This window comes from Hemibagrus wyckioides, linkage group LG18 (genome assembly GCF_019097595.1).
Source record: "Hemibagrus wyckioides isolate EC202008001 linkage group LG18, SWU_Hwy_1.0, whole genome shotgun sequence".
Taxonomy (NCBI): Eukaryota; Metazoa; Chordata; class Actinopteri; order Siluriformes; family Bagridae; genus Hemibagrus; species Hemibagrus wyckioides.
In genome coordinates this window covers 376,328-391,280 of record NC_080727.1, presented here as the reverse complement: position 1 = coordinate 391,280, position 14,953 = coordinate 376,328, and the positions used below count along the sequence as shown (strand labels likewise).

The window sequence follows — 14,953 nt, the reverse complement described above, 5'->3', positions numbered from 1 at the left end:
GTCAGATCCTCTTCGTCACTGCACTGAAAAACTAATGACTCGTCTTTCCACGAATCTTCACCTTTCTCTCTCTTTCTGCTTGTAAAGACTTGGTTCCTGGAGTGGACGTCTTTTTTACGCTGAAGTGGACATCTGCAGGAGAGGAAAGAGAAACGTGAAAGAAAATGAAGCTCCGGAGAGTGTGACAGCGATTTACTCGGAAGTGAACCAGGAGAGAGGAAATCAAACCTTCACCACATATGGACTGAATTAAACAGCACTTAAAGAAATCTCTCCCAAATATACCTTATCTATCCTTTTTTCCATCTGTTAAATCCATTCAGCACCTTCATGTTAATACGTGTGTGAAATTCATTGTTAGTGATGCATGAGTTCTCTACTGTCAATGCAATAAAGGTGCCAAAACTTTTGCACACAATGCTGTACATTTACCTGCTCCAGTTTTCTTTCCTTGATGAATAATTAATAAGAAGCTCAGGATGTTCACCTTTCTTGTAACTCCGCCTCCACCTTAATATCCACCTGCAGGAGGCGACGCTGAGCTGCTTCTAACAGACACTCACTACAGATACACAATTTCACTCTGACCTACACACTAGGTTCAAACCACACTGACACTTCAGTACACTCTGCATAGGGAGCCTGGGAAGTGAACATACACAAACAATACATATATCCCAACAGACAGACAGGCAGAGAGGTAGAAAGAGAGGCCGACAGACAGAGAGGCAGACGGGCAGAGAGGCAGAAAGACAGATAGAAAGTGAGGCAGACAAAGAGGCAGGCAGACAGACAGAGAGGCAGATAGACAGACAGAGAGACAAACAGTGAGGCAGACAGACAGACAGACAGACAGAAAGAAAGAAAGAAAGAAAGAAAGAAAGAAAGAAAGAAAGAAAGAAAGAAAGAAAGAAAGACAAAGAGGCAGGCAGAGAGACAGACAGACAGATAGAGAGGCAAATGGACAGAGAGGCAGACAACGAGAGAGTCAGACTGACAGAGAGTCAGGCAGGCAGACAAACAAGCAGGCAGAGTGACAGATAGTCAGACAGATAGAAGGAGAGAGTTAGACAGACAGACAGAGAGGCAGACAGACAGAGAGGCAGGCAGGCAGACAGATAGGCAGACTGAGAGACAGACAGAGAGCAGACAGACAGACAGAGAGGCAGATGGACAGACAGAGAGAGTCAGACAGATAGAGTGAGAGAGGCAGACAGACAGGCAGACAGACAGACAGAGAGGCAGATAGACAGACAGACAGAGGTAGACAGTCTGTCACTGTTCCACCTGTGTTTGGTTTTCTGTCTTTTCATCTTTTTTTTTCTCGTCCACTTTCCTGGAAGTGTGTGTCATGGACGGAGAACAGCTGCTCTCCACATTCCTCTGTGTGTGTGTGTGTGTTACTTTCCTGCTCCCTATTTTAACTCTACACACAGTTGGGCTGTGTTCTAAATCACACTGAATAAAAGCTGAACTTCTACACACAGTTACACATGTTAGATTTATTTAATATCAAGTCAGACTTTTTATCTGTTTATAGTTTATATCTGTTTATAACACTGTGGAATGTCAATGACATGTTCCTGAGGTAACAGTTAGCCAGTCTGAGCTGTTGTTCCTGACCAATCAGAAGCCAGTGATGTAAAAGGCTGAGAATGAGATCAGACAATAAATGAAGTACTGAAGCTACAACACTAATGCTAACACGACAGAGAAGAACAATGGTTCCTCAGAGTAAAATAATGACCCCGGGGTTAGGGTCAGGAATGAGGTGGACACAGTGAAGAACAGAGTCCGAGGAGAAGGAGGTCAAAGCGATGGAACAGACGAGTTTCAATACAGAGACGAGAATCTCATGGAGCAAATTCTACAAGAAGTTCCTGCAGGACACGTGTCGTTACACGCCATATAGTTCATCATTAATGATCATAACACACGTGTGTTGAACAAGTTCAACACTGACATTACACACACAAACACAAACACTGTGTGTTAATTATTACAGGTTTACAGTAAAGACACTAATGAAAGTGAAGTGGTGTGTATCAGTAACACAACGTCTCTAACAAAATTTTGTTATTTTGAGAAAAAAGTTTTTCAAGATACGTAACAGACGTATTCATCATCACAGACGTGATCATCATCACAGACGTAATCACAGACGTAATCATCTTTACAGACGTAATCACAGACGAAATCATCATCACAGACGTAATCACAGACACAATCATCAACACAGACATAATCACAGACGTAATCAGCATCACAGACATCATCACAGACCTGATCATCATCACAGCCGCAATCACAGATGTAATCATTACAGACGTAATCACAGACATAATCAACATCACAGACATCATCATCACAGACGAAATCACAGACATAATCATCATCACAGACGTAATCACAGACAGTGATTACAGTATGTAATCACAAACGTAATCATCATCACAGACAATCATCATTACGGACATAATCATCATTACGGACATAATCACAGACGTAATCATCATTACAGACATAATCACAGACATAATCATCATCACAGACGTAATCATCATCACAGACGTAATCATCATCACGGACGTAATCATCATTACGGACGTAATCATCGTTACGGACATAATCACAGACGTAATCATCATTACGGACATAATCACAGACGTAATCATCATTACGGACATAATCACAGATGTAATCATCATCATAGATGTAATCACATGTAATCATCATCACAGATGTACTCAGATGTAATCATCACAGATGTAATCATCATTACAGACGTAATCACAGATGTAATCATCATCACAGACGTAATCACAGACGTAATCACAGACGCAATCACAGACATAATCATCACAGACGTAGTCACAGACGTAATCATCACAGACGTCATCACAGACATAATCATCATCACAGACGTGATCATCACAGACGTAACTATCATCACAGACGTAATCATCATCACAGATGTAACTATCACAGACGTGATCATCACAGATGTAATAATCGCAGACGTAATCATCACAGACGTAATCATCACAAACAAAACATCACAGACGTAACTATCATCATAGACGTGATCATCATCACAGACGTAATCACCCCAGAGGTGATCATCATCACAGACGTAATCATCATCACAGACGTAATCATCACAGACGTAATAATTACAGACGTAATCATCATCACAGATGTAATAATCACAGACGTAATAATCACAGACATAATCATCACCACAGATGTAATCATCACAGATGTAACTATCACAGACGTGATCATCACAGACGTAATCATCATCACAGACCTAATCATCACAGACGTGATCATCACAGACGTGATCATCACAAACGTAATCATCACAGACCTAATCATCATCACAGACGTGATCATCACAGACATAATCATCACAGACCTAATCATCATCACAGACGTAACAATCACAGACATAATCATCACAGACGTGATCATCACAGATGTGATCATCACCACAGACATAATCATCATAGACATAAACATCACAGACGTAATCATCACAGACATGATCATCATCACAGATGTAATCATCACAGACATAATCATCACAGACGTGATCATAACCACAGACGTAATAATCACAGACATAATAATCACAGACGTAATAATCACAGACGTAATCATCATCACAGACGTAATAATCACAGACGTAATCATCACAGATGTAATCATCACAGACATAATCATCATCACAGACATAATCATCATCACAGACATAGTAATCATAGACGTAATAATCACAGACGTAATAATCACAGACATAATCATCACAGACGTAATCATCACAGACGTAATCATCATCAAAGATGTAATCATCACAGACGTAATCATCACAGATGTAATCATCATCACAGACATAATCATCATCACAGACATAATCATCATCACAGACATAGTAATCATAGACGTAATAATCACAGACGTAATAATCACAGACATAATCATCACAGACGTAATCATCACAGACGTAATCATCATCAAAGATGTAATAATCACAGACGTAATCATCACAGATGTACTCATCACAGACGTAATCATCACAGACGTACTCATCACAGATGTAATCATCACAGACGTACTCATCACAGATGTAATAATCACAGATGTAATCATCACAGACGTAATCATCACACACGTAATCATCACAAACGTATTCATCACAGATGTAATCATCACAGACATAATCATCATCACAGACGTACTCATCACATCTCATTATAAGGAACAGTGGTTTATCCTGAAGAGTAAAATGTCTTTCAGTCCTTTTACATAAACAAGGTTTTTTTTTTTATTTAAACCAAACTCACTTCCACTTTCTCAAACAAAGTTCACAGTAAGAGAATGAACGAGATCAGAACAAAGCACTAGAGATATGTGACTTCACTGTGTTTCTGTAGCTCTGTGGGTCTGTAGCTCTGTGGGTCTGTAGCTCTGTGTTTCTGTAGCTCTGTGGGTCTGTAGCTCTGTGTTTCTGTAGCTCTGTGGGTCTGTAGCTCTGTGTTTCTGTAGCTCTGTGTTTCTGTAGCTCTGTGGGTCTGTAGCTCTGTGGGTCTGTAGCTCTGTGTTTCTGTAGCTCTGTGGGTCTGTAGCTCTGTGGGTCTGTAGCTCTGTGTTTCTGTAGCTCTGTGTTTCTGTAGCTCTGTGGGTCTGTAGCTCTGTGTTTCTGTAGCTCTGTGGGTCTGTAGCTCTGTGTTTCTGTAGCTCTGTGGGTCTGTAGCTCTGTGGGTCTGTAGCTCTGTGTTTCTGTAGCTCTGTGGGTCTGTAGCTCTGTGTTTCTGTAGCTCTGTGGGTCTGTAGCTCTGTGTTTCTGTAGCTCTGTGTTTCTGTAGCTCTGTGGGTCTGTAGCTCTGTGTTTCTGTAGCTCTGTGGGTCTGTAGCTCTGTGTTTCTGTAGCTCTGTGTTTCTGTAGCTCTGTGGGTCTGTAGCTCTGTGGGTCTGTAGCTCTGTGTTTCTGTAGCTCTGTGTTTCTGTAGCTCTGTGTTTCTGTAGCTCTGTGGGTCTGTAGCTCTGTGGGTCTGTAGCTCTGTGTTTCTGTAGCTCTGTGGGTCTGTAGCTCTGTGTTTCTGTAGCTCTGTGTTTCTGTAGCTCTGTGTTTCTGTAGCTCTGTGGGTCTGTAGCTCTGTGTTTCTGTAGCTCTGTGGGTCTGTAGCTCTGTGTTTCTGTAGCTCTGTGGGTCTGTAGCTCTGTGGGTCTGTAGCTCTGTGTTTCTGTAGCTCTGTGTTTCTGTAGCTCTGTGGGTCTGTAGCTCTGTGGGTCTGTAGCTCTGTGTTTCTGTAGCTCTGTAGCTCTGTGGGTCTGTAGCTCTGTGTTTCTGTAGCTCTGTGTTTCTGTAGCTCTGTAGCTCTGTGTTTCTGTAGCTCTGTGGGTCTGTAGCTCTGTGTTTCTGTAGCTCTGTGGGTCTGTAGCTCTGTGTTTCTGTAGCTCTGTTTCTGTGGGTCTGTAGCTCTGTGGTTCTGTAGCTCTGTGTTTCTGTAGCTCTGTGGGTCTTTAGCTCTGTAGCTCTGTGTTTCTGTGTTCCTGTGGGTCTGTGTTTCTGTAGCTCTGTAGTTCTGGGTCTGTGTTTCTGTGGGTCTGTGTTTCTGTAGTTCTGGGTCTGTGGTTCTTTGGTTCTATGTTTCTAAGGGTCTGTGATTCTGTAGCTTTGTGTTTCTGTGGGTTTGTGGTTCTGAGTCTGTGTTTCTGTGGTTCTGGGTCTGTGTTTCCGTGGTTCTGTAGCTCTGTGGTTCTTTGTTTCTGTGGGTCTGTGGTTCTGGGTCTGTGGTACTGAGGGTCTGTGGTTCTATGGGTATGTAGCTCTGTGTTTTTTACAGCTCTAATGTCCCTAACGTTTCCATGATGATGTGGTGTCTGAGATACGAGTTGATTAATAAACATCATCAACAGTTACATCAGTGTCTTAAAGTGTAAAATATTTCCTCTTGCCTCGAGGCTCAGAGTAAAACCCCACTGTGTTCTGATTACAGTCACATTCCAGTGAAAGAGGAGTCTTTGTTGGAATTGATATAAAGTGTGTGTGTGTGTGTAAGTGTATGTTTGGATTTCTCAGAAATGAAGGCTGTATAAATTTACTAAATTCTTTCAATCAGAAGTTTTCAGTGACGAACTGCTGACAAACACAACGCGTGTTAGAGAGGAAAGCCACGCCCACATGAAGAACAATTACCACGCCCACAGAATGTGGAATTTCACGCCCACAGAATGAGGAATGCCACGCCCACATGGATCTGCTCTGTGTGTCATAAACTACACACACATTTAACTACAGACTTTCTGTAAATTCAGATATTCTTTTCTGTTTAATATAACTCCATGTTTCTGTTTTACAAAACCGATTAAACACAAACTGTCGTGTTGAGTGTGTGGGGGAGAGAGCGTGTGGGGGAGTGCGTGTGGGGAGAGCGTGTGGGGGAGTGCGTGTGGGGAGAGCGTGTGGGGGAGTGCGTGTGGGGAGAGCGTGTGGGGACAGCGTGTGGGGGAGAGCGTCTGTGGGAGAGCGTGTGGGGGAGAGCGTGTGGGGGAGAGCATCTGTGGGAGAGCGTGTGGGGGAGAGCGTGTGGGGGAGAGCGTGTGGGGGAGAGCGTGTGGGGGACAGCGTGTGGGGGAGAAGGTGTGGGGGACAGCGTGTGGGAGAGCTTGTGGGCGACAGCGTGTGGGGGACAGCGTGTGGGGGAGAGCGTCTGTGGGAGAGCGTGTGGGGGACAGCGTGTGGGGGAGAGCGTGTGGGGGACAGCGTGTGGGGGAGAGCGTCTGTGGGACAGCGTCTGGGGGAGAGCGTGTGGGGGAGAGCGTGTGGGGGACAGCGTGTGGGGGACAGCGTGTGATGATTATACGGTTCACCTGATGCTAAACTGGTAGTTAGCTTCCATTATTAGTAACATTAACCTTACCTTGGGTGCAAGTGTAAGGAAGTAAATTATAATAAATGACCTCTGTGTTTTTTTTCAGGCTGAAGTGTTAATTAAGCTTTAAGGCTGAAGAACAGAGGTGTTTTTTGCAGACCCTCCACTCGTCAGTTGTCCTGCTAATATTTAAACCTAATTAACTCTGAACTGGTAAAGTGAAAATGTGCAGTAAAGTGGGTTTTTGTTTCAGAAAAGGTTCAGAGAAGAACATCTTTAGGAAGCACTTGTTCAGACAGTGAGGAAACATCTCCACAGGTTTCAGATCTAGAACCCTTGAGCCTGTATGAAATCAGATGTCTGGGTTCTTCTGACTTTTATCGAGTGTCTGTAGAGTGACATGACTCGGTGAGGAGGTTCCAGATCTCCTCAGATTCTACTGGTCAGGATCTTTTTGTTGAGCTTCTTGAAGAATGATTGGATGTTGCAGAGCCTGCACTTCTTCCTCTTCCGGTTCCTTCCTCGTTTGTAGTAGACTCCGTCCCAGTTCATCTCACTCTCCTCGTCTTTCACCCAGGGTCTCCAGGCCCCACCGTTGTTCTGTGGGTTGGCCCGCGGGTCGTCTGGTGGGTATCGGACCGCTGTGGCTGTGCTGTTGTAGAAAGCCAGGCGCCGGAGGAGCTTCTTCACCACGTCGGGTCGGTTCTCCGTGAGGTCGTTCCTCTCGCATGGATCTGCCGTGATGTTAAAGAGCCAGATCGACTTCTTCTCCTTGTCCACGTTTCCTCGCTCCAGGTTCCACCATCCAGTAGGGAAGCTGCTTAACACCTGAGGTGGGATCCAGTCCCCGTGACCCGGATCTCCTGTCAGAAGTTTCCAATCTCCCACTCTTATAGCCGCCTGGACCGCTGTATCCCACAATCCCTTGCCTTCCTGCAGCGACCCTAACCCTCTCCGGTGTAGAGGATCAATGTTGTGTAAGATCTCGTACCTGGGAGATGCTTTACTCTCGCTGATAACGGGCCAAACGTCAAAACCGTCCAGCTTCTCATTCTGTGAGACGTCTCCTCCAGCCAAACGTACGAGAGTCGGGAACCAGTCCGTGATGTGGATTAGCGCTTTGCTAATCCTACGCTTGTAGCGTATTAGTGGGCTGTGCACAAACCCCAGCGCTCTGACTCCACCCTCCCAGTAAGTCCCCTTGCGCCCTCTTAAGGGCCAGTTGCTCCCTCCGGTGAAGGGCTGCGCTCCATTATCCGTGGAAAAAATGATGACGGAATTGCGATAGTAGCCATATTTGCGTAGCGCATACGTGATGTTGTGCACTGCCTCGTCCACGATGGAGATGGTGGCCGCATATTTCCTGCGTGGGACGTTCCCCATGCGGCGATACGGATAAATATACGATTTGGGCGGTTTTAAAGGTGCGTGAGCCGCCTGAAGGGACAGGAAAATGAAAATGGGCTGAGATGGATCGTGTGTTGCTAAAATCTTGCGCACTCTCTGCGTGTACAGGTGAGTGGAGTATTTTCCTGCTTTACTCCACGCTAGCGAGTCTCCGTCATGCAGGTCAAAGCCGCACAGAGATTTCCCATCACACGAGTCGAAGGTGTAATAATCCACGCTTCCTGTCAGTGAGCCAAAGAAGGTGTGGAAGCCGCGGCGCGTCGGGAGGCAGTGCTTACGGTAGAAGCCCAGGTGCCATTTTCCTACCATGTGGGTGGAGTAACCGGCTTCCTGAAGACGCTGCGGGAGTGTGGAGGTGTTCAGAGGAACACAGCTCGGCTGACGGGGACGGATGATGGAATGCTGGAGGCCTGTGTGGATCTGATATCTGCACGGAAACACAGGTCATCGTTGTTAGCATGCTAACGGCTGTAAGAGCTGTCAGAATTAGCCTTAAATACCATTACCTGCCCGTGATGAGCTGGCTGCGCGACGGCGTACACAGCGGCTGGACATAATAATTCTCCAGTCGGACTCCTTCAGCTGCCAGCTTGTCCAGAGTAGGGGTGTGCAGCTCGGCACTATGGTATCCGATATCGTTAAAGCCCTGATCATCAGTCAGGATGAAGATGATGTGAGGAGGAGATCTGGGTTTAAACACACCGCCAAAACGCTCTGACTTGCTCTCCACCTGATTGGGTTTCATCCAGTCCCACAGAGCTCCGCCCAGGTCCAACACAACAAACAGAACACACAGGGACAACATGGCAGGGGATGGGTGTGGTGAGGGGGTGCTGCCGAGGGGGTCCAAGGGGAAAATTACACACGTCTATAGAGACGAGAAAGAGCTGTGAGGAACACGGGTCGAGTTAAAGGTCCAGAAGGCTTTCGGGTTTTTCTCAGTCCTCTAAAATCTACTTTGTTTATTTTCATAACGTCTCCTTAAGGACATCCGTGAGTTAAATCCACCGTCTGTCTAGTCCAGAAAGCACAAAAAACACTTCATGCCATGCACGTGGTGACTCGCTGGGTGAGGATTTCAGCTACAGAGCAGAAGGTCGTGAGTTTAAATCTCAGCACCGAGCTGCTTCTCCTGGTGTGTGACAGTTGTTTAATCCTCAGCTCCTCGAGTTGAGTCTCTGATTATAAAATCACACACTGAGAAACACCAAAAACTCCACTTTAAGCCTCGAAAGTTCTTCTTTACAATGCAGCAGCACCAAGAAAAAAATCACAGATAAAGCGAGGAGCTGGTTCCACATCCAGCAGATCAGTGCAAAATTCATCACAGTGTAAAAGTGGAGAATGAGAAAGAAGAAAAAGCTTTACACAAACACACTGCCGCTCAGTCCTCAAGGTTTCTGCTGGTTTTATTCTCCTCCAGCTCTCTGGTGTCTCTGTCTCATCCAACTTCTCCAACTCCTGCTCTGACGTGAGAAATATGGGGTTGCCAGATCTGCACGAGAAAAAGACCCCAATTACAAAACTAGATTACAAATTAGATTCTGCTAAAATGTGGAAAGACTCCTTCTTATTTCTTATGATGTATTAATCCTTAATAATTAAATAAGAGTGGGTTTTCTTTCACACTTCTGATTTCTGCTCGCTTTAAGTAGAAATAAATTTGTGACTTACAGCAGAAAGTTTACCATGTTATACAAGTTTGTTTCTGTGCTTAAAATAAAATCTTATATTTTTGAATTTGAGTAAAATATTAGTTTGTAGTTTGAATGAACATATCAGGCTCTGTATTAGCTTTGTTAGCAGTGCAAGCTAACTGTGCCAGCTACAAACGCTGCTGTACAGGGGCGGACTGGCCATCGGGAGCACCGGGACATTTCCTGTTGACGATTGTTCTGGCCTACCGCCGTCCAGTCGACCACCTTGATGTGCAATAGGCTGGTATGAGGTAACCGGTCTGTTCAACTTGAGCTGGTATAGAACATCAAAGTACCACGAGAGTGACTTAAGTGTGCATGCTTGAATATGGGGAGCAGATCGGTCAGAATTACATTTACATGACCTTTACATCATCATCTGGCAGATGGATGCTTTCATCCAAAACCAACAACACATGGTTTTTTATAATAAATAAAAAGAATATAAAACAGATGGAATAGAGAGTGCTAGTGTTAGTGGGTCAAGGTTTAAAAACCATAAAAATTAATGACCTGCACACACGCATCTACAGCATGGCTAACTATCTACTAATACGTCCACTTTGTATGCTCTAATGATGTTCACAAATTTTTTTTTTTTTTAATATATAACTACAGAAGTTTTAAAAGAGCATGTTGAACATGTTAGAAAACAACAAACTAGCACACTGTTATAGAGATGGAGGGATAGAGTACTCTCTAGCAACCAGAAATTTCTTTTTTCTGGTGTACTAATGCTAATCACTTACTGTTTACTCTCACCTGTCTGTTCTTGAGTGGACATTGTTGTTTGTTACTTACACTCTCATAGCTTTTGTTAAGTTCGTGTTTCTGATACTTTTGATATACTGTATCTGTGTAAAAGTGTAAGGCAGTTGTATATTGGTCTGTGGTGTGCTAGTATAGATGGTGTATTTCTAGTGAGTTTATGAGGGGTCATTTAGGCCTGTTTATTCATTTATAATTGGCTGGTAGACTGGTAGATTATCAGTCTGGTGGATTACAGGAACAGGGTGGAGGTGATGACCGCAGCAGCACAGGTGGACTGGGATGGAGTCAAATTCCCGGCCTGAATTATGGTCCCAGTCCGCCACTGTTGCTGTATACGTATACATCTATAGAGATCTTTTTCTCACCAGAAAATTAAATAACTCACTAATCTGAAGGAAAAATTGGTTGAATTAAGATGAACTGATTGCTGTATAGGGTAGCCGGTGGCTTAGCGGTCAGCACTGCTGCCTCACAGCAAGAAGGTCCCGGGTTCGAACAGGCAGGGGCTGTGTGGAGTTTGCATGTTCTCCCCGTGCCTGCATGGGATTACTCCGGGTACTCCGGTATCCTCCCACAGTCCAAAAACATGTACATCAGGATGACTGGTCATTCTAAATTGCCCATAGGAGGTTGTCTGTCTATATGTGTCGCCAAGTGCATCCCTGTGACCCTAATTAGGAATAAAGCGGGTATAGACGATGGATGGATGGATGGATGGATGGATGGATGATTTCTGACTTTCTAAAGCTTACATTAGCTGTTAGCAGATTAGCAGCACAAGCTAAATGTACCAGATATGTTCTCTCCAGACACCAAGAGTCTTTATATTTTCTACTAATCTTTGTCATTGTAACGTCTCTACATTCAGATCCTACATTACAGGAGGAGATAAAAAACACCGATATTATTACTAAATTTGTGTTTAATAAATATTTTTCATGTTTTTAGCAGCACACAAAGCTAGCTGCAGGCCGGAAGTGAAGTCTGAGGGAAGAACTGCTGTAATGATATAAAAATACATTCTACTCTGAGGAAAGATACTAAACCTTATTGCTATAACTTTGAATTCTATTGATAATTCACTAATGACTGAATATTTTCAAAAGTTTGTGTTTAAAAATAATCAGCACTGCGCTGCAAACTAAGTTTAAGTTCACCCGAATAAAATTTCAAGAAAATCGCGAATCTGGCAACACCGCCCAGCGCGCGCGCACTCTCAGTATCTCACACACACTCACGGGTCGCGAGCTGGAAGTAGTGGAATGACGTGTACTTGGCCACGCCCCTCCAGGCAGTCCTCAGGTCAGAGCCGTATATGGAGCGCTGAGCTCTGGAGCTGCGCGTGCGCGTTCCTACCTGCTTACAGTCACCTCGGTGCAAAAGTTTACACACCCTCTCATTCTGCTGGATTTAAACCTGCAGGCTTTTATCAGACTTTATTACTTCTTTATCTTCATCTTTACTAAACTGAACTGAATTGAAGTTTTCAGTGTTTAATGTTTCCTCAGGACAGAAAGCAGTGTGAACTGCAGTCACTAACACTGAAGGGGGAAAATAAATAAGATGGAAGTTTATTAATCCTGAAGGAACTTTCTCCAGCCAGAGACTCGTCATAAAGAAGCTTTAATCAGACAGATTTATTACACCACAACACTTTAATTACAGTTACACACACACACACTTTAGAGGAAGCTGAAGAGCATGGCTCAGGCTTTCATGTTGACCACATTCTCTAGAGCTTTCGCCACCTGGTCAGCGCTCATGTTGTCCAGAGGAATGCTCTGCTCTTTACCAAACGCTGGAAAAGTTCACACACACACACACACGTTACTTATTCTCCCATTTACATTAAAAACCATCACACACGCACAGAGTATCAGTGTGTATAAATAGCTGTATTCCTGCTGTAAAAATAAAACAGCTGCAGCTGGATGAAGCAGGTGAATCATGGAGGAGTGGAGATTAACTCTACAGAGGTTTTGGAGGCTTTCTCTGAACATCAGATGGATCAGAGTTTGTCCTTTCTGACCGAGGCTTCAGTTAGATTAATCATCATCATCATCATCATCATGTGCACGGTTAATTTACACAAAAAAAATAAATAAAAAGTGGCCGCAGTTTTATTCATCATAAACTCAAAATACCAGAGTGACCTTACTGACTCATCCTGTATTCTCCTCTCCAGGATCCTGTAGCTCTCATCTCTGCCAAAAATATGTGCACCCCATCTCTCTCTCTCTCTCTCACTCACACACACACACACACACACTAACTCACACTGTTTCCACAGAGTTTAAACCCCACAGTCGTACAGAATGTTTCTTTGTGCTGGAGCTCTACAGAGTTCCTCCAGTGGCTCTGAGAGGAACCATGTGAGAGGAACAGTCAGAGGGGAATAGAGAGAGAGGGGAACAGTCAGAGAGGAACAGTCAGAGGGGAACAGTCAGAGAGGAACAGTCAGAGGGGAACAGTCAGAGAGGTCTAGCTCAACGACATGATGTTCAACACAAACACACACACACACACACACACACACACACACACAGAGGTGTGGGGGTCAGGGGTGCACATACTTCTGCCTATACTGTGTATATATCTTCTCTTTCCAAAAACAGCAAAACAGTAGTGTGTGTGTGTGTGTGTGTGTGTGTGTGTCTCACCATATCTCGCCCACAGTCGGGGCTGGACACCGGAACATTCTCTGATCAGGATTGGAAACTCAGGATTCACCTTCTTCAGGGTCACATAGTGCTGCTGTACAAAATCCCTGTATATATATACACACACACACACACACACACACACACACACACACACACACACACACACACTCCTTACATGTAGTTTATGGCTCTAATTCTGCTTGTGTAATTAGCTGTAATTCCCACTAGCTGTAGTTTTCTAGTTAATATAAATAATTAACACTATTAAATTAGTGTAAAAATAAACAATTGATGTAAATAAGTGTAATTCTGTGTATTTATATTTGTTTATGATTGTTTATAAATAAAATAAAGATTAAATTAAAATCCACTGAAGTCTCGCGCTGTGTTGTGAAGGCTAATGACACTTAGCCTAGCCATGGCTAACTCTTAGCTGGAAACAGGTTATAAACACCGTAATAATGTTAATAATCCATTTGTTAATGTCTTTACCTCACGCCCTGACTGGCAGCTGCAGTCTGACAGAAATGAAGGCGGATTTCTCTCAGGTTTTTGCTGAGGTTAGAGCCGAGCGCTCGCACCGCGGACGCCGCCATCTTGCTGTCTGACCTTCTCCACGTTGCTGCTTCTTCTGTGGTGTTAGTGTTTGTGTTCGGAGCAGGAGGATAAACACCACGCCGCTACCTAGCGGTCACGTGACCACAGCACACATTACACCCTAACACTAATTATGAAATAAATGTTTAAAAATAAACTCAGAAGTGTTTTAGAAACTGAAAATCAACCTGTTTATAATTCTCTAAATACATTTACACATTAACTGAATTCAAATATATGATTTATATTACGATTTATTACGAATTATTTATGATTTAAATTTAAGTATTTAAATTACACTTAAGGCCTGGTCACACTACAAGACTTTAACCGTCAGCAGATCGCTTTTCTGTTCAGACTACATGACTTCACTGTGTCTTTTTGTCCTTGTGGTGTTCACACTAAGCGACGCTTCGTAAATGATCCACAAGAGGGCGTCGCACACCACACCATCTGACAACAACTCTTGTCACTCAACGCCTCAACGCCGTCCCCAAACCACGTTTTGTCACGAAAACACACGCGACAGGTGGATCCGGAAATGACGTGAGACTTTCGGTAGAGGTTTGTTTTAAAAATGGACGTCGGCAGGAGTCTCGCTCTAAATAAATGTTAATTTATTAAAATAAATGTTGTGTTCACACTATTTTTGAAGCCATGTTGCTGCTGCTGCTTTTCTTCCAGTGACCTCACCTCTGTTGACTTGCTCTCTCATTGGCTGGAGGTCGCAGCTACAACTGACACCACGTGATGTGGAGTCGGCCGACCGTCCCAGATATTTAACATGTCAGATATCTGGATTTTGTCTGTGAGGTGTCAGAGACGCGTCAGTGAGCCTTTTTGATGCGTCGTTGAGTAGATCACACAAAGATTGCCGAGCGCTGATCACCCGCTGATTTTCCCACGATCACAGACCGATCTGTCGGTCAGCTCGTTAATT

The 14,953-nt window shown here is 44.0% G+C and overlaps 2 protein-coding genes across 2 annotated transcripts; both read right to left on the bottom strand.

Annotated features, from left to right (window-relative positions):
* Nucleotides 1–1,487: 1,487 nt before the first annotated feature.
* Nucleotides 1,488–9,763, bottom strand: arsib (arylsulfatase family, member Ib). The gene is made up of 2 exons (XM_058415948.1): nucleotides 8,792–9,763; nucleotides 1,488–8,712 (listed from the first exon to the last, which is right to left on the bottom strand). The coding sequence occupies exons 1-2, from the start codon at nucleotides 9,088–9,090 to the stop codon at nucleotides 7,308–7,310; spliced, it is 1,704 nt and encodes a 567-aa protein (XP_058271931.1). The 5' UTR covers nucleotides 9,091–9,763; the 3' UTR covers nucleotides 1,488–7,307.
* A 2,597-nt stretch (nucleotides 9,764–12,360) lies between these two features.
* Nucleotides 12,361–14,068, bottom strand: ndufa2 (NADH:ubiquinone oxidoreductase subunit A2). Its single transcript, XM_058414890.1, has 3 exons — nucleotides 13,909–14,068; nucleotides 13,414–13,520; nucleotides 12,361–12,551 (listed from the first exon to the last, which is right to left on the bottom strand). Exons 1-3 carry the CDS (start codon nucleotides 14,010–14,012, stop codon nucleotides 12,460–12,462), a joined length of 303 nt encoding a protein of 100 aa, XP_058270873.1. The 5' UTR covers nucleotides 14,013–14,068; the 3' UTR covers nucleotides 12,361–12,459.
* Between the last annotated feature and the right edge of the window lie 885 nt (nucleotides 14,069–14,953).

What these genes read in the sequence shown, in the direction of transcription:
- ndufa2 (XM_058414890.1), bottom strand. Translation starts at nt 14,012, where the DNA reads ATGGCGGCGTCCGCGGTGCGAGCGCTCGGCTCTAACCTCAGCAAAAAC. An exon ending in GCTGCCAGTCAGGGCGTGAG is followed by an intron (nt 13,521 to 13,908) that starts GTAAAGACATTA and finishes ATATATATACAG; the next exon opens with GGATTTTGTACAGCAGCACT. An exon ending in CCGACTGTGGGCGAGATATG is followed by an intron (nt 12,552 to 13,413) that starts GTGAGACACACA and finishes GAACTTTTCCAG; the next exon opens with CGTTTGGTAAAGAGCAGAGC.
- arsib (XM_058415948.1), bottom strand. Translation starts at nt 9,090, where the DNA reads ATGTTGTCCCTGTGTGTTCTGTTTGTTGTGTTGGACCTGGGCGGAGCT. An exon ending in AGCCAGCTCATCACGGGCAG is followed by an intron (nt 8,713 to 8,791) that starts GTAATGGTATTT and finishes GTTTCCGTGCAG; the next exon opens with ATATCAGATCCACACAGGCC.